This window comes from Asterias rubens, chromosome 5, assembly GCF_902459465.1.
Source record: "Asterias rubens chromosome 5, eAstRub1.3, whole genome shotgun sequence".
Lineage (NCBI taxonomy): Eukaryota > Metazoa > Echinodermata > Asteroidea > Forcipulatida > Asteriidae > Asterias > Asterias rubens.
In genome coordinates this window covers 17,959,616-17,982,718 of record NC_047066.1, presented here as the reverse complement: position 1 = coordinate 17,982,718, position 23,103 = coordinate 17,959,616, and the positions used below count along the sequence as shown (strand labels likewise).

The window sequence follows — 23,103 nt, the reverse complement described above, 5'->3', positions numbered from 1 at the left end:
TTGAGATTCTCAAGTTTACTTTCTGATCTGTCAGCAAACTTATTTTCCATAGGTTAATGGTTACTGTGAGACTCTATGCCATGACTGTAGTAGTTTATAAAGGTTTAAAGCAATTGCACAACATCGGTAAATAGTATTGTCCAAAGGCTCACACTTCGTGTATCACAACTTATATACAAAATAACAAACCTATGAAAATTTAGGCTCAATTGGTCATCGATGTCGGGAGAAAATAACGGGAAAACCCACCCGTGTTTCCGTACGTTTCGCCGTGTCATGACATGTGTTTAAAATAAATCTGTTATTCTCGAAATCGAGAATTGATAATTGTTTTAATGATTTCTCAGAAAGTAAAGCATTTCATGGAACAACATTTCAGAAATAATATTTCAAGGGAAGTCTTTCACCATTACCTTCTGTAAACCCTGTAGGTTATTTGTAAATCTGTGAACTTTTAATTTGAGCCCCTGGAATGACGTCAAAGCTATTTTAACGCTCCGGGGGCAGACCGGGGTCGACCCAGGGAAGCTAAACGAACGCACCCATAATTTAGGTCTGCAGTGTTTCCATACAAGTAGTAGTGGAGTGAAAGTCCAATTATCCGAATTTTGTGCATTCTAAATCATCATCATCATCTTTGTTGTGTTTTTGTGTATTTTTTTGACAGCCACTGAGTTTGAGGATGGTATAGTGAACGGAGCAGCTTGGGAAAGCTATGCTGGTAGTATGCAGGTATTTAGAGACCGTTCATTTCTATCAAGTAGTAAAATAAACCACAAGGGAAACTGACTGGGTAGGTTTTAAACAACAACAAATTTACTGGAGCGGGATTTGAACCAACGACTTCCGGATTACATACCGGTGCTCTACCAACTGAGCTATCTAGCCCTATGTTGGTGGTCTCCCGATAAGTCAACATCTTTGTTCGGGGGTGCCAGTCAGAAGCCATACAACCGTTAACTGGGTAAATTTTGAAGTGATTTTTGGGGTTGAACAAAGAATTGACTAGAGTGGGATTCGAACCAACGACTTCCGGATTAACGTGCCGGCGCTCTACCAACTGAGCTATCTAGCCCTATGTTGGCGGTCTGCCGATTAGTCACCATCTTTGTTCGGGGTGCCAGTCAGAAGCCATACAACCGTTAACTGCTGTGTAGCCAGGGATCACACCCAAAGTTGACGATATAACCTGGGAAGCGGTAGCCAGGTGATCACCTATTCATATCTGTATAAACGTCACTGGGGAAAATAACACAAAGAGAATAAAAAATTAGTACGAGAAATGCAGACGCAGGACATTTATCTTTACATTTTGTTTGAGTGGACCTCAAAACCTTGTATTTGTATAATACTGCGCCCATGGTGAAAACGTCTGCCATATATCAGGCTGGGTACATGTATAACTGAGTTTGTCTGGCCACAACAAGAAAGGAGAAATCTTTTTTAAGGTCCTTGGGAGGATTTCACAAAGAGTTAAGACTAGTCTAGTCTTAACTCGTCTTAACTTAACTGGGGAAAGTACTGAGTGTATAGTTCCTGGGGTAAACAAAAATATAAAATGGTTCTATTTAAGCACTTTATCATAATTTCTTTCTTGTAGGATTACAACTATGATTTTGCAAACTGTTTGGAGATTGCTGTAGCAGTAGGTTGCTGCAAGTATCCGAAGCAGTCGCAGCTGCAGCCACTGTGGAACGAGCATCGCAGTTCTCTCCTAGAGATGCTTAAAGAAGCCCATCGAGGCATCAAAGGCTTCGTGCGTGACATCCGCGGCCAACCGATCGCTGGCGCGAAAATATCCGCCCAGGGTAAAACTCACCACACAGTATCGTCAATAGAGGGAGACTTTCACCTACTGCTTCTACCGGGGACCTATACACTGACTGTAGAGGCTGAGGGGTCTGGGACCCAGACTCGGGAACTGTCTATAAGCAAGGAGATGGCTGATGAAGCGGTGCTGGTGGATTTTGAGATGGAAGCAAAAAAGGAGATTCTAGGTCTGCCGCCATTGATATTTATCACAGTTACAGGTAAACTCAAACTTTCTCATAGAACCCTTGCATACGATGACACGAACCCAAATCGGTTCCCTCATTAAGGTCATCAAAGAAAATGATCCATAATTGGAATACACAGTCTGAGAAACATCACTGACAGTAACACTTCTCAGATTCAAATTTGGGGGCATAAAAACTGATATCTTTTTACATATAACCACATAACTTTGAGGTGAAATGTTTCTCAAAATGCTTGATTACTATCAAAAGCTGCCGCAGGTTTCTAACTCAAAGTTTTTATTGACAGTAGTTTTAAGAGTGATTACCAAATGTATACCTTCCCTTTAAGACCAATCAAAAGAAAGGGGATTTGATGCAGTGTGTAAACGCTTTTAAAAAAATGCCTGTTGTTAATACTACAGGCATGCAACTTTTCAGCTGGTCAGCTGATTTCCTCTTCTTTTTCTGCTAAACACTGCCATAGAAAACTGAAAAACACTGTTCAAAAGTTAAGTGTGATTGGCCATTTCCTCTGTCTGGGATTAGAAAGTTGCATGTCTGATATTCCGTGACATTCGGCCAGCGCATCGCTGGTGCGAAAATATCTGCCCAGGGTGAAACTCACCACACAGTATCGTCAATAGAGGGCGACTTTCACCTACTGCTTGATATAGGGTGCTTTCGTTTAGCTTCCCTAAACGAACGATCACTCACCGCTGTCGTATTGACGTCCTACACCTGGGGCCAGCCCCCAAGTGACCCACTCCACAAGCACAGCACCGGGGGCTGCCCCAGGTGAGCCCCTGGAAGGACGTCAGAGCTGTTCGAACGCACCGGGGGCAGATCGGGGCCGACCCAGGGAAGCTAAACGAACGCACCCAGTATTAATAATATTTATTTTCTTCTTCTTTTATTCAGTCGTTGGAGTGTTGCTTCTCATCCTAACCATGTTATGTCTCATCCGAATCTGCCACACTCCATCAACGGGTCGTCGGAAACAAGGCTTCTATCGTCTGGACGGAGAGAAGATGTACCAGGAAGAATACGAGGATCGGATCGCTCTGAAAGGCTTCAACAATTCCTCCAAGCATCCACTCTTGAATAATGTTGAGTATCACGACTTCTTAGACTCCGCCAGCGATGATGAAACTATGTTCACTAGGAACAGTTCACACTGACGCCATGGCTGCTCAGAGACTGGAAAATCAATTCGCATTCGGAAAGGTTCTCCAAAGACGTGGCCGCCACCAGCCACTTTGTGAGGATGAACACTAATTATAGATTAACTATGATGGAGCCAAGTATAATAATACTATTATTTGCTTCTTGTACAGTGCTCAAATCTGCCATGCAGCGACGCTCCTGGCACTCAAACACTATACGCCATTTTGAGGTATGGCGGACACAAACTATGACACTATTAGGTTGGGGTAAATCTGATCATATCAACCCAAACCTAACAGTGCAATCCCGTAGTGACCACCATTTTAAAAAAAAGGCTTATAGAACCCTGGTCATTGGGCCATTATTGTAATTCATTCTTTAAACCATCTCAGCTCCCATGGAGCCTATACTGCCATGTACAATAATATCAAAGTCTTATATAGCGCACGTATCTACCAAACAAGGAACTCAAGGCGCTGAGTATATACAACCTTTCAGAAAGATAGGTTATTGCAGTGATAAACTCTGAGACCCAATTATTTAGCACCTTATAAGGGTTTACAAGGTGCGACGGTGCATACGGCAGCCACAGCCAGGAACACCGGGGCGAACCCCTTCTCTTTTCGATAAGTGCACTGGGTTCTTTAACATGCGTTACACAACACAAGAACATAGCGCACAAAGCTAAATCAATCGCAAGAACCACCTTTGTCCTCACATTTACTCCTGGGTGCAGAGAAGGAATTATAGTTAACGTGTCTTGCCCAAGGACACAAGTGTCTTGCCTTCTTTTGACCACACTCCGAATGGTGTTTCACATTTAAACGCTAATCAGTCGTATCACCAATTAGTCGTATCACCGACTGGTAGTATCACCAACTGGTTGTATCACTAATTGGTCGTATCACCAATCGGTTTTATCACCAATTGGTCGTATCACAAATCGGTCGTATCCTTCATTGTAGTTGATGAAGTATGCTGCCATGTAAAATAGAACTGTGGAAAACAGTTCACTTTATCATATCTGTGGGGCTGGTAGCTTTTCTTTAACTAAATGAACTACATTTCATTATAGAAAATATAAAAAATATTACGCAGCTGACCCAATTCACCTGACGTCATCAGAAAAATCTTGGATGCGCCATTTTGTTGGGCAATATCAATGTGCGTTATTCAGTGAAATGCACATTTTAGGCAGCAGTATTTACACGTAAACTTATTGACCACCAAAATGGTGAGCGTGGCACAGTCGCCGCGTGTTACGTGCTTGGGTGCGTGCAAGGGTTCAATAGACTCACTTTTCACACATCTTCACTAGAGTCACCGTAATGTCAGGTTATGTCTGCACGACATTCACCATTCAACCTACAGTATCATTTTCTGTGTGAATTATTTATAGTTCTTAGATTTAATTTGAACTCTGATGAGTTTTTATACTTTCTTGCGCAAGTGTGTATTTATTAATTTGATTAGTGGCTCAAGTCAGAGTTTCAACAATGCATTTGAAATGTTTGGTGCAAATTAAAACTGCCAAACTGTATGCATAGATTCGAACCAAATTTTGTTATAACAACTCTTGAAAATTGTGTAGTTGGGTAAAAAGGGTAAATATGTCATGTATGTGGGGAAATTGTGCCTTTGATAATACAAGCATGGAATTCAGCATTTTGCGCGTAGAGCCTCGACTACATGCTTCATTTGTATTGTATTTATGTATTATCTAGATGACAGCCTCATTACATTGCCATGACAATATCAAGTTATATAATGCTTCTATTCACTGATGTCCAAAACTTGAGGCTGTACACCAAAATGGCTGACCGTGCAAGGGGCGAATAAACTACCCTTATAAAAAAGTACCATGGTATAGGGCCATTGCAGATTTTCAAAATGGCTGCCATTGCTACCAAATTCCATGCTTGTTTCATCAAAACACAATCCTATCACTTGCTGGCCATATTGGAAATGGTATATACCTCACCGCTAAACAGGGTTGTGATGAAAATTAGACTGGCTCCAGGAATGTCTTTATATCCTTTCTTTCAAAAAGGCACAGGGAGTCAGACATCAATGGAAGCATTCCAAAAACAACTGTCTTCGTACAATTTTAAAGTTATTTTCATTTCGTCCAGAATTTAGAGTATTGGGTATTTAGTATTTTGTGTTTGGTACACAATGCTCCATAACTGTAACTGTTTATATTCGATCTTATTATTTGATATATAATATAGTACAATTTACCGTTTATATTGTGTAAATATATTAATATAATTTAAATATATTTGAAAGTTACAATTGTCAGCAAAGTTAAGTACTGCCTCTTTAAGGAACTTGTGAGTTCATTAATGGTGTTAACAGAGAGCAAGTTCGAGTGTGCACAATGGTTAACTAAAGGTTGACCATTTTGACGCGAACCCAGGCTGGTCGACAATTGGTTGACCTCTGTGGTCGACCATTTGGAACCAGCCTCGAGCCCATGGTTTCTTCACTGGTCCCAACATCATGTTCCATTCTAACATGTGTTTAGCGCAGAAGGGAACCACTGAAACTTTAGCGAAAAGGTAGAAGGTTGAGTAGACTACCAAACGAGTCGTCCGGGTGAGTACGTCACTGCGCATGTGCATTGCTAGTCTGTGGTCGACCACTGGTGGACTAAATGTGCACACTCGAACTTGCTCAGAGTAAAGGGTTAAATACTCTCTCCCCTCCCCCCCCCCCCTTTTTTTTTTTAGCAAAGTAGGAATATTTACTTTTGCTATTTTCTTTAACGCCTAGACCCTGTATAGATAGCCGAGAAAATGAACCAAAGAATAGATTTTTTATGTGAAGAACTTGACTTCAATACACGCTCCATTTTTTATTTTACAATCTTGCTATTTATGCAGTTCTCATTTGTGAAGATTATTGTTTTGTTTTAGTTCAGTTTGGGAATTTTTTTCCCAATTGGACACTTTTCTGACACTAGGTGGCAGAAGACTTATCAAGTCTTGAAAGCCATAGACCTTTTTGCAAATACTCGGGCACGTGTGTAAAGCATGGAATTAGGTGCATTGTGGTCTAGCTGGTGTCCATATTTGTTCCGTATCTATCCCACAATGCACCTCATTCAACAGTCTGCGCTTGCGCAATGGTATTTGCGAAAAGGTCTATTGTGGTCTAGCTGGGAATCAAATTAAGATCCATAACTAGACCACAAAGCTCCTCATTTAACAGTCAGCGCTTGCGCAATGGGTATTTGCGAAAAGGTGTTGTTGGAAAATGCGCACTATGGTCAGCATCGACATTCCAACCACTTGGAGCATTAGCTACTTTTAAAGTATTCCTGTTTCAGTAGCATATCATCATTTTCAAGAAGTTGTTATGAGATTATTTTCCAATATTTTGTAGATTTTTTAAACTATTATAGTTTTACTTGTCTTCCAAAGCCTGCAAAACATACCTGCACCTTTGAAACCTCTCAAAAATACATCCCATAAGTCACAATCCTGCAGTTTCTAAGCATTTTTATTTATAGGAACATAACAGAATTGGAAAGCAAACAAAATCGTACAACATCACAGATAATACATAAAACTTACACAGTCTAATGATGATGATAGTAGAAAACATCCCTTGAAATATTCTCTGTCTGAAATGTCATATTTGATGAGAAATAAATTAAACTTAATTCCTTGTTGGAGTTTATAGCTCCCAGTGAGCATTTTATTTTCATTTTGTTTTTGAATCGATGTCATGCAAAAAGTGTAATCGGGTTTTCACTATTTTCACAGATGGCCAATTGGTCTCAAGCTTCTACAGGTTTGTCAGTTTGTGTATATGGTGGATTACATAAAGTGCTTACACTGCCAGCAACTGTATTGTTAGCAAAAAACAATTGTGTAATGTTCCTTTAAGATAAAAGCAAACAGATTCAAACAATATGAAAGTTCAGCAATGTCTTTTTCCATAATGCAACTTTGAAATCCTTTTCTATTCCACAACCAATATTTTATTTCTGTCAGAAAATTTAAATTTATTCCAATTATTGCATTTTTATCCGTTCCACAGTAGTTTTAATAACATTGTACTTTTATTTATGAATTTCCTGCCCTTAAAATACAAGCATTTGTTATTTTGTTGTTGCGTATTGTTTTTGTTGTCAACAAGTACTTTGATTAAAGCGAAGAGTTGGTGCAAAGCATTTTCTTGTCATTTACTTTCCTTTTTTTTTTTCTTCTTTTTTTTCTTTTTCTTTTTTCTAATCTTTTGTTGATTCAATTTTGTTTAACTGACTGGTTAATTACCGGTTATTGATTTTTTTTATTGTGATTTAGTTTGTTGATTATTTGATTTACTTTTGTTGCATTTATTTATTTTTGTTGATTGAATTAGATGATTTGGTTGTTTAATTTTCATTTATTTTGTTAATTTTTGTATTGTTATTTTTTGTTTTCTTTTTTTTATTAATATGTTTTTAGTAATTTATTAGTTAATTAATTCATGGAGGACTAATTTTTCCTCCATGATTATTTTATTTATTTATTATACGTTTTTTTAGGGGGGGCTAGCAAATCTATAATTATTTAGGCTGTCAGTTGGGTTTAGTTGCCCCACATACCTTTAATAAACCATCTGCCCCTACTTCTGGTCTCATATCTGTTCCCTCTCCCTTAAAGTAAAACAATAAAACAATATTTTCTTTTTATTTTGCCCCCCCCCCTCCACCTTCACCCCGCCCCTCCCCCTCGTCGTCAGCGCATAGTGCCACGACGGCTATTTTATGTTGCTGTTGTTTTTATCCAGTGTAGATTGTGCTCAGTTTTCACACGAAGGTGGGCACTTTTTGTGACCCATCTTAGTCAGTAGGCTTTTGTTACTTCAAATTAGTAATTTGTTCAAATTTGAATAATTATTGACACAAACTCATTTCTTTTTTTCATAAACATTTCTTCAAACTAACTTATCACAATCTACTCGGTATAAAAATAATGCAAACATGTTGCATGTGCGAAAAAAAGAAAAAAATGCGTCATAAAATGAAAGGGCGCCACCATTTGTTTTTACGTTATATTTTACACACCGAGACCATCCTGAAAAGATGTAAGTTAAATTTCTACAATTTTTGAATGATTTGTTTCTACCCATGTACTCGTTTATTTCAAACTTGAGAATTATAAATAGTTTAACGAACTTCTCTCTATTCTCTCTGGTGTACCTCTTTTTGTTGACCATCATGAAAAATGAAATAATTTGCGTGAATGTTTGGCCACGACGCTGTCGTAAAACGTTCCGACACAATTCATGCGTGTTAACGCACGTTATCCAATCGCACATAAAGTGACAATGCTATGCAAATTTAGTGCGGTCTTTTATTAGTGTGCACCACAAAACTACACTCTAAAAAGTCCAAGTCTAAATAACAATAAATAATACAGTGTGCATGTCAACAGATGTTGAGAGAAGACCCGACCACCAATAATTCATTCATTACAACCAAAATATAGTTCCTTATTTATAATTACCCAGTTGATTAATTTATTGAGAAGGAGTTGGTTTGTTTTTTATGTTGAGTAAAAAAACTGAAAAGTTGCACCAGCACTGCACTGCAACAGAAGTCATCATGTCTAATTTAGTTATTACTTTTCAGGTTAGAGGGTTACACAGTACACAGTATGCTAGTCACATTGCTGACTGACATTCTTTACAGTTACATTGGGATAAGTTTCCGTATGGCACCACCACTTTTTCATTCGAAATAAAATAATATCGTAGGAGGTCCTGTTTTCAAGGTGTCCCTAAAATCGTGGCAAATCTTTTACCTCTCTGTGCGCGATGTAAATAGTCCCTAGATAAAAATTGTGTGGTTTTATTTGCCAAGCAAAGAGTCTCTTTAGAAACACAGAAGGCTCCACTAGTCATTTGCACTTGTAAATGCAAAAAGTTTGGTATTTTAGGCATTTCTACAAGGTACAAAAATATGTCATAATGTTGAGGCCATATAAAAATATTTGCTCACCGAAAAAGTTTCATCAAACGCTATTTCAATTCACAATTCATGATGATCAAAATCATGTGACTGAATGTTTTGCTGAGCATTCTTGAATAAAAATACCGAGGCTTAAAGAAGCCATGTGCCTTATATCATTTTCGAATATTTTTGGAGATTTTTATTTTGTAACCCTGGTATCAATACTATTATTAATATTAAAATTTACACATCAGCTCGTTGATTCAATTATCACTGTTTATTTATACGCTTTATTATAAATATTAAGAAAAAAACATATACAAAATTTTTTTTTAAAAATCAGATTTGGAAGCCAGTAATTATTCACAATTTTTATATATTTTTTTATTTTTTAAATTTTTTTGCAAGTTACCATGGTAATTTAAAAAATTTAATACAAAAATATTTTGAATAAAATGAAGGCAACTTCTGGCTATACAGTCATACATAGAGTCTCAAAGAACACTTGTAGTCACTGCAGATGTTTCTTCCATGTATGGCTTCACCGGGAAACCATACTTTCTCGTTTGCCGTGAAAACAGGAAAAACTCAAAACAAATGGGGCCAGTTGAAGTCATTGAAGATCGGTGTGTGGTGTGAACATTTCAATGTCCATCAAGTTTTAATACATGTTTGCATACTTCATATTAACAAATGAAGATAATTAGGGCCTCGGTTGATATATGGCATCATTATTTTTTTCCCAATTCAAAAAAAAAGGCATAATAGCGTGAAAACTGGTAAGCAGAGGATATAATATCTAATTTACCTGATTGATATATCCCTTTTTGTAAAAATTAGTGAAAAAGTGGTGGCGCCATATGGAAAGTTATCCTTACATTGCATTACATTGTTGGATGTAGTGGATTCAGCATTTTCCGTAAAGCCCGGTTCATACTTCCTGCAAATAATAATAATAATAAAGAACACTTAATAGAGCGCCGGTATCCGCTTCAGGAAGGCGCTCATGGCGCTTGAGGAGAGAAAGACAAATTAGGACTGAGGATTGTGTGAGTATGCTTGTTTGAACAGGTGAGATTTTAAGTTTGTCTTGAATGTTGTGATGGATGGAGATGATTTGACAGTCAGTGGGAGTTGATTCCACACCCGGGCTGATGCCACAGAAAATGACCTATTGCCCCAAAGAGTGGAAGTTCTGGGCTGATTAGATCGCAGTCCGGTGTGTGCTGAGGTGTATGGGTGGATGAGGTTGATGAGGTATTCTGGGGCATTGTTGTGAAGAATTTTGAAAATGAATAGAGCAAGTTTGTACTGAATCCTGTGTGATATTGGCAGCCAGTGGAGATCCTGTAATACAGGAGTGATGTGGGAGTATTTACTGGTGAGAGAAACTAGTCTGTCAGCGATGTTTTGTAGACGCTGGAGACGTTTTAGTTGGTTTCTCTTGATGTCAAAAAGCAGTGAAATGGTGAATTGCCCATGTCGATTTTGGAAGTGATGAAATGCGAAAACAAAGCGAATGTGACGTGAATTTGACGTCACAACCCTCCTTTTGCAGCGATATTCGCAAGTGAAATTAGCTGAGTTGAACTGCTGCAGATTATTCGTTGCGAATGTATCGTCAACATTCGTATCTCAATCGCATCCGCAGGAAGTATGAGCGCTGCTTAATACTGGTACCTCACGGAGGCAACGAAGATGATTGCATCTATGCCCCCTGGTCTTTCCTCAGTCATGGTCATTGATTTGTAAAGTGGAACTTTACAAATATACAATTTCCTCATATATTAGGGTGCCCTGCGTTAGAAGTTTCACGACTGTTTAATAGCCATCAATAACTGAAGTTTCCTTTGTACTACACAATCAAAACTTTTCCCCACACACTCAATATACATTCATAATGCTTGTAAGTTGTATTGCCTTTTTGTTGAGTGAAATTAAAAAATATTTTTTTAAAAGGGCAATTTTCTGCTCACTAGTCACTGTTCATTTTCTGGCGCATCGTGACCGCTTTTATAGTGTCTGTGCCTACATGTAGGTGTTTCTTCCAAGTATTATAAGGCCGAGTAAAAAAAAAAACATGTTTCACGTCCGGGTTTTTCAAAAAAAGGAAGAAGAGGGGCTTCTTATTTTTTATTTTTTATTTCAAGATGGCCGCCATTATTTGTTAAAATGTCAAATATCCATTGTTTTTTCTACTGCTGAAATACACATAACATAAATGAAACAATTTAGTCGAGGCATTCAGACAAGACATTCAGATTGTTTTTGCTGAGATCATTTAAAATAACCCTATTTAAAAATATAAAAAAATTAAATAAAAAAAATGTGCATACAAAAAAAAAAAAAAAAAAAAAAAAAAAAAAGGAGGCGGCCTGTAAAAAGGAAGCGGGCGGGGACGCGAAACATGTTTTTTTTTTACTTGGCCTAACTGAGATTGGCGTTTATTTGTGTTCTTTGCAATAAAATGGAAGCTGACAATCAATATGGAAATACGATATGGAAAGGTTTGCGGCAACACCATGTAATGACTATCTTTAAATGAGTTGGGGTGGTTCTGAAAAGAACTGTTGGTTTCAACTCGGCCGTTCGATCAGTATGCTTTGATCGTCTTCTGGAAAAAGCTGAAAGCTGATCGTCTTCAGCTGTCTCCAGAAGCAATCAACGCATACTGATCGAACGGTCGAGTTGTTACCAACGGTTCTTTTCAGAACCACCCCAACTCATTTAAAGATAGTCATTACATGGTGTTGCCGCAAACCTTTCCATATCGTATTTCCACCATGCAAAGTTTCAAATCCTACTTAATATAAAACTAATGTCTAATTATTTTCATAATATCTTAATACCAATTTCTTTCTCTGTGTCTTTAAAGCTGCTGTAAATATGGGGGACTGTAGTGATCTAGATAGGTAAGTACTAAGAAGCCAAAAGATTTTTATTTGCTTATTTGATTATATTCCTGTAACTTAGAGGCCTAGACATTCACAAAGGTCACGGGGCACATGGCCTTCGTTGCCCTGGTCTTGGCATTGGTGCCCTTTCAAAAGTTTCCCATTGACTTTCAAATTTTCCAATGGAAGTGCCTTATTGCAAAATGAAAATGGCCATGTCCTCTCAGAGATGAAATGCCAGGCCTGAACTAATTTTGGCAGTGTTATTTTTCGTCTTAGTTTTGTATCCCGTATTGTTTAGCATGTCGAAGCTAAGTTCCTATTTTCATTAAATCTGTCCTGATACTTTACTAAGGTACCGAAGCACAGCCACCAATTTTGTATATGGCTCAAACTATGCGTGGCTTGTGTGTAAAGTGCTTGCCTGTCCCCAATGCAGCCCTGGTTTGATACCCGGCTAAGGCCATTGTGAGAGTAACAATCGTTCTATCCAATGCACCGATTCGGATCGTGGCCAAATTAAAACTAGCAAATATCTTGTCTTGTCAAATTTACTATTTTAATAGCTTTAGTAAAAGCTTTTTTTGGTCGACCGTGTGGATACTCTGCCAAACTTTTCCATAAACCAAACAAAAGAATAGAGTACAGTAGGCCTAATTATTCACTGAAATTCTTAGACAACACGGCTTCACCCAAGCCGTGCATCAAAATTTCGCCCGTGATTTCAGCCCAACTGGCTGTGCTAACACGGCTTGCACGGCTCGCTAGCCGTTTTTTCTCTGGGCCCTTTGGTTTTCCTCTCCCCAGAACAATCAAGAACTTACAATCTCTGAATGTTTTTGTGGTCGTGGGTTGATGCGGTAGGCTGCCAAATGCCTGCAGCTCGAACATGTTGTAGCCGCGTCCTTCTCAATTAAGCTTCTCAGCTACAGCTAAGGATGATTAGCCTCCCAAATTATTATTAGTTTTTATTATTACAGTTCAATGATTAAACAGTTCCACTCTTTTTCTTTTCAGGCAAATAGAACAGCTCAGAAAATGTGAAATAATCAAAGAAAGTGAAGTCAAAGCACTGTGTGCAAAAGCAAGGTGAGTTTAAAGTCCAGGACCCAATTTTATAGCGCTGCTTAACAGTAAGCAAGTTTGCGTGCTTACTGTTGCCGAAAAAACTGCTAAGCCTTAGCGTTTTTACTGGTTAGCAGAAAAATTGGGCAGCCATATTGCGTGTTTACCGTGGATTTGCATTGTGACGTCATTTATTTTCGTGCAGTAAGCACCAGAAGGTTAGCATGCCTTTTCGTGTGCTTACAGTTAGCAGCGCTATGAAATAGAAATTGCAAAGTAAGCACAAAATCGGCCGCTAAGCAGCGCTATGAAATTGGGCCCAGGTAGGGTGTCATGGCTGAGTGGATAAGAGCACAGAACACAAGCTCTGTTGCTTCTGTTCAGCAGAGTGTGGGTTCGAGTCCCGGTCGTGACACTTGTGTCCCTGAGCAAGCACTTATCTATAATTGCGGACATGACACAAACAAAGTCAAATTTTTGTCACAACCTTCTTTCCACCTTGAAGTTATAGCTAACATTATGAAATAAATTTATTTTTGGTTGTTAATATTATAGGTTCCATGTAAGCTGAGCTAAATTGACTGGACAAACTGTAATGTGACTGACCGCAATGCGACTGACCATGGTTTTGCCATGTATACCTAAAAGTTTAAGTTGCTGACCGTTGATACTCATGTATTATGGTTGTGTGTTACATCGTCAGCGTTTTCATGAAGTAGCATGCTACGTGCTTAAGGATTTTTTTTTTATTGAGCTAATGAGTGTTTTAAACTTTTGCCTCGTGGCATTTTTTGTTTTCACGAAGTTGCACCCGACCTCTCTGTTTTACCATTGTAATGCACGGCACGCACTCAAGTCAGAGTGAGGTAAAACGCTTTCATGAAGTAGCACGCAACTTGTGTGAACGCGCGGGCTGACCTAATTTCATAAAGTAACACAAAATGCTATGTTGAAGTATAGGTGAGTGTTACTTTGTGAAAACGCAAAAAGACATATTTCACACTTTTTTTTTTTCTAGCACAGAACTTTTCTTGTGTCTAGTTTCATAATCAATTTTGCAAATGAGTCAAAATAAGACTTATTTTTAAGTTCAAGTCATCAAATATTTACATTGATAAATTTAAATGGAAATATTTCAAAGTTTTGAAGGAAAGCGGCTTTCTAAAAAGTGTTCAATTTCAGAGGCCGTTTTCTCTGATTGTTAATTTTTGCTGTAGAGCAGCGCGTGCTACGTCGTGAAAACGCTGACGACATGTAGCAAAACTTTCGCAATTTTTTTACTTAAAAGAAACTAATGAATTGTGACTAGTGTATTTTCTACCATGTCCTTTTTGTGTAATGCAACTGACCGCTTTTTACAACATTATAACATCCAGAGCACAAAGCCCACAATATTTATAATATTATCAATTCAAAGCCTTGGGTCTCAAGAACAAATCAGTCTATAAACTTAGTGGAAAGAATATCTCACATAGAACTACTAGCACCGAGATCAAGAAATGTGACTGACCATGGAATTGCCCACATGCCTAAATTATAGCATATTTGATAGGAAGTGCTCAAACCATAATCTTTGATACAACTTGATGTGATATTTGCTGTTCTTTTACCACAGGGAGATTTTAATTGAAGAGAGCAATGTCCAGAGGGTGGACTCACCAGTAACAGTATGTGGAGACATCCATGGCCAATTCTACGACTTAAAAGAATTATTTAAGGTAATGATTGAAAAAACTGCTATCCGATTTTGTAGTATACAATACCTTGAAGTGTACAAATTTTGCTATAAAAAAACTTTGGGTTAGCGAAATAATTAAGGGTATGAGTCATTTAATTTGTTTTTACCGTCACATCGACATGTGTTTCTGCTTAGTGCTATTTTCCTATGCTAAGCGAAGGTGTGCTTTTCTTTCCCTTGTTAAGGTTGGGGGTGATGTTCCTGACACCAACTACTTGTTCATGGGTGACTTTGTGGATAGAGGTTTTTACAGTGTTGAAACGTTTCTTCTTCTATTAGCGTTAAAGGTGAGATTATTTGGTTCAATGCTGAAACTGTGTTTAGGTTATCACCATTTTTAGTTGAGAAAATATACTTTTTCCTAATACGTAGGTCATAATTAAAGCAGAGGTCCGGCGATTTGTGTAATTTTTAGGCATCCACCAGCACATAAAGATCGCATGATAGGGTGGTCACACACACAATTAAAAGTGCCCCACACGCTGCCATGACTAACGTGGTCCGAATACCGTTAACTATAAAGAGTTTGGGCTAACGCAATTGAACTATGGTCAACAATAGTCCTTGCGCGAACTTGGCCCTTGCAATCAAGCCTCGGAGGCACGTTAGTTTTAACTAATGTATCTTGGCATTAATGATTTAGTTGAAAGATATTCAGAAGTAAAAATTTGAATTAAAACTAACAGTGTAGTCAAGTTCTTTCCCCCAGTAAAACCAGATCATTAGCTACATTTGCTTCAACTCTTTATTATTATCAACATGGCCAGAGTAGACTTAATCAAATCCTTTGTCTTATCTGGTAACTAACAGGTACGGTACCCAGATCGAATCACACTGATCCGAGGGAATCATGAGAGCCGGCAGATCACGCAAGTCTATGGTTTTTACGATGAGTGTTTAAGGAAATATGGCTCCATCACTGTCTGGAGATACTGTACAGAAATCTTTGACTATCTCAGTTTATCTGCCATCATAGACGGAAAAGTAAGTCAACTCTACTCACAGTTAAAGGCAATGGACACTATTGGTAATTGTCAAAGACTAGCCTTCACAGTTGGTGTATCTCAACAATATGCATAAAATAACAAACCTGTGAAAATTTGAGCTCAATCGGTCATCAAAGTTGCGAGATAATAATGAAAGAAGAAAACGCCCTTGTCACACGAAGTTGTGTGCGTTTAGATGGTTGATTTTGAGACCTCAAGTTCTAAATCTGAGGTCTCGAAATCAAATTCATGGAAAATTACTTCTTTCTCGAAAACTACATTGCTTCAGAGGAAGCCGTTTCTCACAATGTTTTATACCATCAACCTCACCCCATTACTCGTCCACAAGAAAGGTTTTATGCTAGTAAATATTTTGAGTGTTTACCAATAGTGTCCACTGCCTGGGGTTGAATAATGGCCAGCCCTTTAACACTGTGATCACTTCACCCTTGGTCTGCCCCAACAAATATCATACCCCTGGGAATAGCCTCCCTTGCTCTAGAGTAAGGGTAAGTGGTAAAACCCAGAGGTATTCTTGAATTGTGCACCCGGAACCCTGTAAAAGGGGACAAAGTCGAAAGTGCGCTGGGCTAACCATGGGGTAAAAAAGTCGCGGGGCCCCTGGGAAGTGGGAACATATCTCAAAAACTATGCAACAGATTTTCAAACTTTTTTCAGTTAGAGACTCCTTGGGCGTTGGAGATTAGCCTTAGGTTACTGTGACCCCATGTTGACCTCTACTTAATAACTCAAGACACTGTACAACATTTTCCAAACTTTTTTCAATTATGGACTCCTTGGTCATTTTAACACATAATCCAAGCCAAAGAACACGGCACAGCTTTGTGTTTGTTCACAAACACCTAATGTCTAGTTTTTGTTTGATTTGCCCAGTCATGAGTTTACTTGCATTATGCTACAATCACTGGCCTAGGGCCTGCGTTCCAGTTTCAATAGACCTTATGCATTGACGTCATCCAGCGGCCATCTTAGTGGAAAAACGGTGACGAAACAATCGGATTTGTGCGCGCGGCACACATGATTGGCCAATGAACAACCTCCTTTTGACCTCTAGGTGATGGCGCCCTACTGAAATGACGTCATGTGCATGAGGTCTATTCCAAGCCCTGTTCCTAACTATAAGAAGTATCTGGGGTGGATTTCACAAAGAGTTAGGACAAGTCTTATCTGGAGTTAGGACCAGTTACTCGTCCTAACTTAGGACTATCCATGCAATTTGTATATCTCCTAGGACTAGTCCTAAGTTAGCACTCTTTGTGAAATCGACCCCAGGGCTGATGCTTTGTTCTTGAAAGGCCAGGGCACCATGACATTTTCTCCTTTGTAAAGGGCACCTTTATGTCAATTTGTACTGGAACATTTCAAGGGCATGGAGGCAACGGCCGGGGCATGGAGGCAATTGCCTTCATTGCCCAGGCCTGTGATGTATCAGAGGTGCCTGAGCTTTATAGACTACTAGACAAAGTATGCTAAAAGTGTTTTGGGCATACTTGGTTGATGTCATATTATTTGTCATGTGTTATTTATTCTCTCTTTGCAAATTTATTTTGTTCTCCACTTCAAATTTTATTTTTGTTGCTAGTTGAATAGTTACTATTTTTAATCCTTTAATCTGTTCAATAATTTATTTACTGTAAGGTCATATTTATACTGAAATTTGATGTTGTGTTTGATTAAATTTCCCAGACACTTGTGTGTAAATATTTTGTTTTAAACTATTTTCTACATTGATAAACACCAGTGATTACATGTTTGAGCATAATTGTATCATGTATTTAAAAGATGATTATTATAACTTGTTCCATATCCCTAGATTTTCTGCGTACATGGTGGTTTGTCGCCCTCTATCAACACATTAGATCAGATCCGCGTGATCGACAGGAAGCAGGAAGTTCCACATGACGGGCCAATGTGCGATCTGCTATGGTCCGACCCTGAAGGTAAAAATGAGTGCAGTATATTTGTCTTCCTTTGGTTACCACTAGCCAGCTAGATCATTGTGCTTTTCTGTTCACCCCTGGCCTTTGTACCTGTGTCCTGGACAATTTTCTGTGTGTAAATCCTTAAAATAGAAGTTAAGCCATATCTTCCTTTACCAAGAAAATAAAATAGGTGCTTTGCAGTCCCATACAACTTAGGCCAAACAAAATAATAAGTGTGTTTCCGGTTACCGGACCGACCCTAGAAAAACACGCCGACCCTATGGAATTTTATGCATTTACAGACAAAATAAAATGAAACAACCCCGATCCCACTCCCCATATGACAAAATACCGCACGATTTTAACGTTTTTACATTTAATTTTTCCTTTTTTCTAAAATGTTTTCACATTTAAAATAAAGCATTAGAAAATACACATTTTCTTACGAGAAAAGACGTTGATCCGTGGTTGAATGATCAAGTACTAGTATTGCAACGACGGACGGAAGACATGTAGCGTGTGTTGGGAGGTCGCTGCATGCATTTACACGAGCGAGTTCGTAATGCTAGCAATCTGTTAATTGCGCTGCTCAATCTTGAGATTGCACAACAGATGTTGATTGAGCGATGTACGCCGACGGGCTATGCTACGCCCTCGCTTTTGCGCCGCCTGACACGTCGAGTCTTGTCTCAATGCGTTTATTGCCGGTTCGCGTAGATTTTACCAATAGAGGGCGTTTTATCTCACTCTATAGACCTTTTCGCAAATACCAATGCGCAAGCGCAGACTCTGAATGAGGTGCATTGTGGGATAGATATGGATCAAATTTTGATACCAGCAAGACCACAATGCACCTAATTCCAAGCTTTACGCGCGCGCCCCGGTATTTGCGATAAGGTCTATTGCATTGTTCCAAAACGACCTCTAGTGTTCAATGTTTCTTGTATTTTATTCTCGCACGCAAAGTAACAAATACAGGTGTGAAATCTGCTTTCGTCGGAACGATTGCTTTTTGGGGCTTATTTTCTGTGTCATTTTAAGAGATTTTCGAGTCGAACTTGGACATCGTGGTATTTACTGGAAATTTACATGCAAGGGCAAAAATATTTTTAACATTCGTTCCTACCCTAAGTTTTGAAGCAATAAAATAATTCAACAACATAAAATGTGTTTTCCTAATTTTTTGGCCAATGTAATAGGAAACACACATATTATTTTGTTTGGCCTTACCACAGTCAAGAGTATTCCTTGAACCTAAAAAGTTTCTGTTCTTGCCATTGTTTGTCCTTAGATACCCAAGGATGGGGAGTGAGCCCTCGAGGTGCAGGCTACCTGTTTGGAAGCGACGTTGTGCAGCAGTTTAACACAGTCAATAACATTGACATGATCTGCAGAGCCCATCAACTAGTCATTGAAGGATACAAGTGGCATTTTAATGAAACTGTACTAACCGTTTGGTCAGCGCCAAATTACTGCTATAGGTAGGTGATTAGGTTGTTTTTAGGCTTTGATCAATAGCTGTTTCAATTTACTTGTTTATAGTCTTAAATAATAATGCTTATCAATCAATCAAGTCAAGGCCATGCAGCATCTCGAGCCCGACTCTTTTAAATTGCAATAGTAGTACTTGGGTCAGGTGGCCGCAAATCGTCTCCCGATATGGGTGGTTGAGATCAGAGTTTTCATCTACTACTGTCTTCCCAGGTTTTGAGCCCCTCCTGCCCGGGTTTGGTGGATTGTCTCTCATGGCGGACAAACCCCACTTGCCCTCAGCTCTGGTTTCTAGGCGTCAGAATCCCGCCCATGTGTTGAAGCCAGGCTGTAGGAGTTTGACTAGGAGAGGCTATTTCAGACGCAGACTTTATGGGAAATTTTGAAAGCGGGAAATTTGTAGGGTTCTAAACCTTTCACCATTCCAGTCATTCCTAATCCTTGATTCCCAATGATATAACGCTGTCCTGTAACGCTTTGATATAATGCTTTTATAGCACACATATCTACCAATAAGGTTACTTAAGGCGCTTGAACAAACTGAAGAGTTTATAAGACAAGTTTCTTTCAATTTTATGAGACCTTTTTATGTAGCACCTTTTAAAAGTTTAGACGATGCTGCAGCGCAGTAATTTATCAGGAATTTTCACATCTGTCTAATCTTGGTCCTGGTTCATTAGGACACAGGATACTATCAAATTTGACACATTTTTAAAAAGACACTGGACACTATTGGTAATTGTCAAAAACCAGTCTTCTCACTTGGTGTAACTCAACATATGCATAAAATAACAAACCTGAGCTCAATTGGTCGTCGAAGTTGCGAGATAACTATGAAAGAAAAAACACCCTTGTCACACGAAGTTGTGTGCTTTCAGATGCTTGATTTTGAGACCTTTAGGGGGAGCCATTAGTCACAATGTTTTATACTATCAACAGCTCCCCGTTACTCGTTTACAAGTAAGGTTTTATGCTAATAATTATTTTGAGTAATTACCAATAGTGTCCACTGCCTTAAGGGGTCCAATGATACCCAGTGATTTTTGTTAATTATTCATAATGTGCAAATACTTAACTTTGTGTTTTTCCTCCCAGATGTGGTAATGTGGCAGCAATACTGGAATTAGATGAACATTTACAAAGAGATTTTACAATATTTGAGGCAGCACCACAGGTGAGGTTGACTCAATATCCTCCGGAATATTTGCCTGGTTTTTATGGACTTGTTACCGTAAAGCTAAACCAACTATGCATATAGTGTACATGCCAATCTTATCAATGTGTAAACTGTTGGGGAAAAGTACATTAGTGTAACTACTTTTACTTCAATGGAGGGTCTGATGTATAGGCAGAATTATCAAGAAAGATACAATAAAATTCACTTTTAAACTTGCGACTGATTACAGTGTTTAATCCACCCAGGTTTAATGAGGTGACAGTGTGAAACACATCTCTGGCCAAAGCCTATACGACCAAACCCTGACCCTCAGAAATTGATTCATACAGTAAATGTTTCTCAGATGCTAATCAAAATAAAATGATCCAAACCGTATTACTTCAAAGGGAATACTTTCTGAAAAAAAAAATTATACTATCAAAAGCCGCAGTGCTTCCTACCAAATAAGTTTCTGTCGTCATCTAATTTTGGAGTATTTACTTATCTATGAAACCTTATGTAGATATACAAAAAAACTAACATGTAAAAATTTCATTTCGAAAGGTGCCCATTTTTTTTTTAGATATAGCCAAAAATCCGGGGCGGTTATGTCCATGCAGGAAGAATACATGTTACATGTGTAATCCCAATAGGAGTACACAATCTGAGAAACGTTAGTGCAGTAACACTTCTCAGATTCAAATTAAAAACTGATATAATTTTCCATAACCACATTACTTTGAAGAGAAATGTTTCTCAAAATGCTTCATGCTACCAAAAGCTGATGTACTTATATACCTAATACTTAAATACTTAAATAACTTCCCTTACCAAGCGATGTCCCCAAAGGTATGCTTTGCCTTTAAAGGCATTGGACATATGCACAAAATAACAAACCTGTGGAAATTTAACTCAATTGGTTGTCGAGGTTGCTAGATAATAAAAACACCCTTGTCACACGAAGTTTCGTGCTTTCAGATGCTTGATTTCGGAACCTCAAAATCTAATCTGAGGTCTCAAAATCAAATTCATGGAAAATTACTTCTTTCTCGCAAACTACATTACTTCAGAGGGAGCCATTTCTCGCAATGTTTTATACTGTCAACAACTCTCCATTACTCGTTACCAAGTAAGGTTTTATGCTAAGAATTATTTTGAGTAATTACTAATAGCGTTCATCCCACTGCTTTTAAGACAGTGACAGTGACAAACTGGCTTCTATGTGTACATTTACAGGAGGTTCGAGGAATGCCAGCCAAGAAACCAGTACCAGACTACTTTTTATAAGAGCCACGAGCACCGACCAATCAAACAAGACCATTGCCAATCGTAGGTATGACAACAGGATAAACAGCCAATGAGTGAGTCCGTATTATGATATCATTGATCAACCAACCAATGAGAGACTCCAGACAATGACGGCAGTGGACAATCAACAGACAAAGAAGTCCATAGAATTGACCAATGTGAGACGCTGTACAGTGACGCCGGTATATTCAACCAACCAATGAGAGACAAGGTACATGGCCACCCAACCAATTAGAGACATTGTACAATAACATCAATGCATAACTGACCAATGAGAGACTCTGTACAATCGACACCCCAAGGACCAGCGACAGTTGAGTGAACTCCATGTTTATAAAAACAAACTTTATGGAACAAGCCAGTAAATGCAGGATTTAAGGCATAAGACGAGGCAAAAACAAAATTGTACAAACATTTTTCGTACAAGACGAAACGTGACATGTTTAAAAAATTTGTACAATTTTACCACTAAAATAGTTTGTAAACCTTAAGTTCAAGAATAGCTTGTACATGTCAGAGATACCAACACACACGATTTGGGCGTAGCAAATACGATTTCGAGCCGTGACTATGACGCTACGATAATACTCAATAAAACACGCTAAACAAGCCGCCCAATATAATTTTATTAAATCGTACAATACATGCAAACAACGAATGAACTATTAAGTTGAAACAAAAATTTAGAAAAATATCAAAATAATTGTAACAGAAAAGAAAAAACACTTTTAATTTTAGAACGCAGTGTTGAATAATTCACTTGAACAATGTACGTGTCTCGACGTAATGATTGTTGCGTGCCCTCCCCCGCTGGCTGGCCGGCTGAGTGTGCATTTTTTACGCTAGTGCATTGCTGCAAGATCGTGCCCATTGATCTCTATTACACGATGGGGAATAGTGCACACGTGCGTGGGGAATGAGGTTGTGTGTGAGCTAACGTGTCACAGTAACCTCATTCCTCATGTATCCACTATTAGGCTGTGTCCGAAACGGCGACTTCGGCTACAGCTACGGCTAGATCGGGCGCGTCTGCTATTCTTCAACATGTAGACGCACTGATCTAGACGTAGCTGTAGCCGAAGTCGTTGTTTCGGACACGGCATTATTGTGCCCACGCTGTCTGTACATGTACTTCATCGAAGCTTGGCAAAAAAAGTACGAAATAATGGCGACAAAAAAAGGAGACCTTCTGAACGAAAATGCCTTTAACTGAGTGGCCTGTGAGGTCTAAGCTAGACAGTTTCCATGTTTTCCTACCAGTAATTGTAGCACCGATGTCCAGACAATGCCAAAAATACGGACACGTATTTTTTGCCCAAAATCCGGACACGTTTTTTTCTTTTTTTCTCTCTCTCCCAATAGCTTGTTGTTGCATTTCTGATCATTAAAACAAAAACATTTAAGTAAGGCCACC

The 23,103-nt window shown here is 38.6% G+C and overlaps 2 protein-coding genes across 2 annotated transcripts in view; both read left to right on the top strand.

Annotated features, from left to right (window-relative positions):
• Nucleotides 1-3,498, top strand: part of LOC117290433 (carboxypeptidase D-like) — a 34,204-nt gene extending 30,706 nt beyond the window's left edge. Inside the window, exons 22-24 of the mRNA XM_033771845.1 lie at nucleotides 668-732; nucleotides 1,601-2,030; nucleotides 2,916-3,498. Coding sequence (XP_033627736.1) covers nucleotides 668-732; nucleotides 1,601-2,030; nucleotides 2,916-3,175 — 755 coding nt within the window. The 3' untranslated portion in view covers nucleotides 3,176-3,498. The remainder of the gene's footprint in view (nucleotides 1-667; nucleotides 733-1,600; nucleotides 2,031-2,915) is intronic.
• A 4,431-nt stretch (nucleotides 3,499-7,929) lies between these two features.
• Nucleotides 7,930-22,286, top strand: LOC117290897 (serine/threonine-protein phosphatase 4 catalytic subunit). The gene is made up of 10 exons (XM_033772467.1): nucleotides 7,930-8,240; nucleotides 11,984-12,020; nucleotides 13,020-13,091; nucleotides 14,683-14,785; nucleotides 14,991-15,092; nucleotides 15,616-15,789; nucleotides 17,626-17,752; nucleotides 19,026-19,215; nucleotides 20,321-20,399; nucleotides 21,618-22,286. The coding sequence occupies exons 1-10, from the start codon at nucleotides 8,129-8,131 to the stop codon at nucleotides 21,666-21,668; spliced, it is 1,047 nt and encodes a 348-aa protein (XP_033628358.1). The 5' UTR covers nucleotides 7,930-8,128; the 3' UTR covers nucleotides 21,669-22,286.
• Nucleotides 22,287-23,103: the final 817 nt, after the last annotated feature.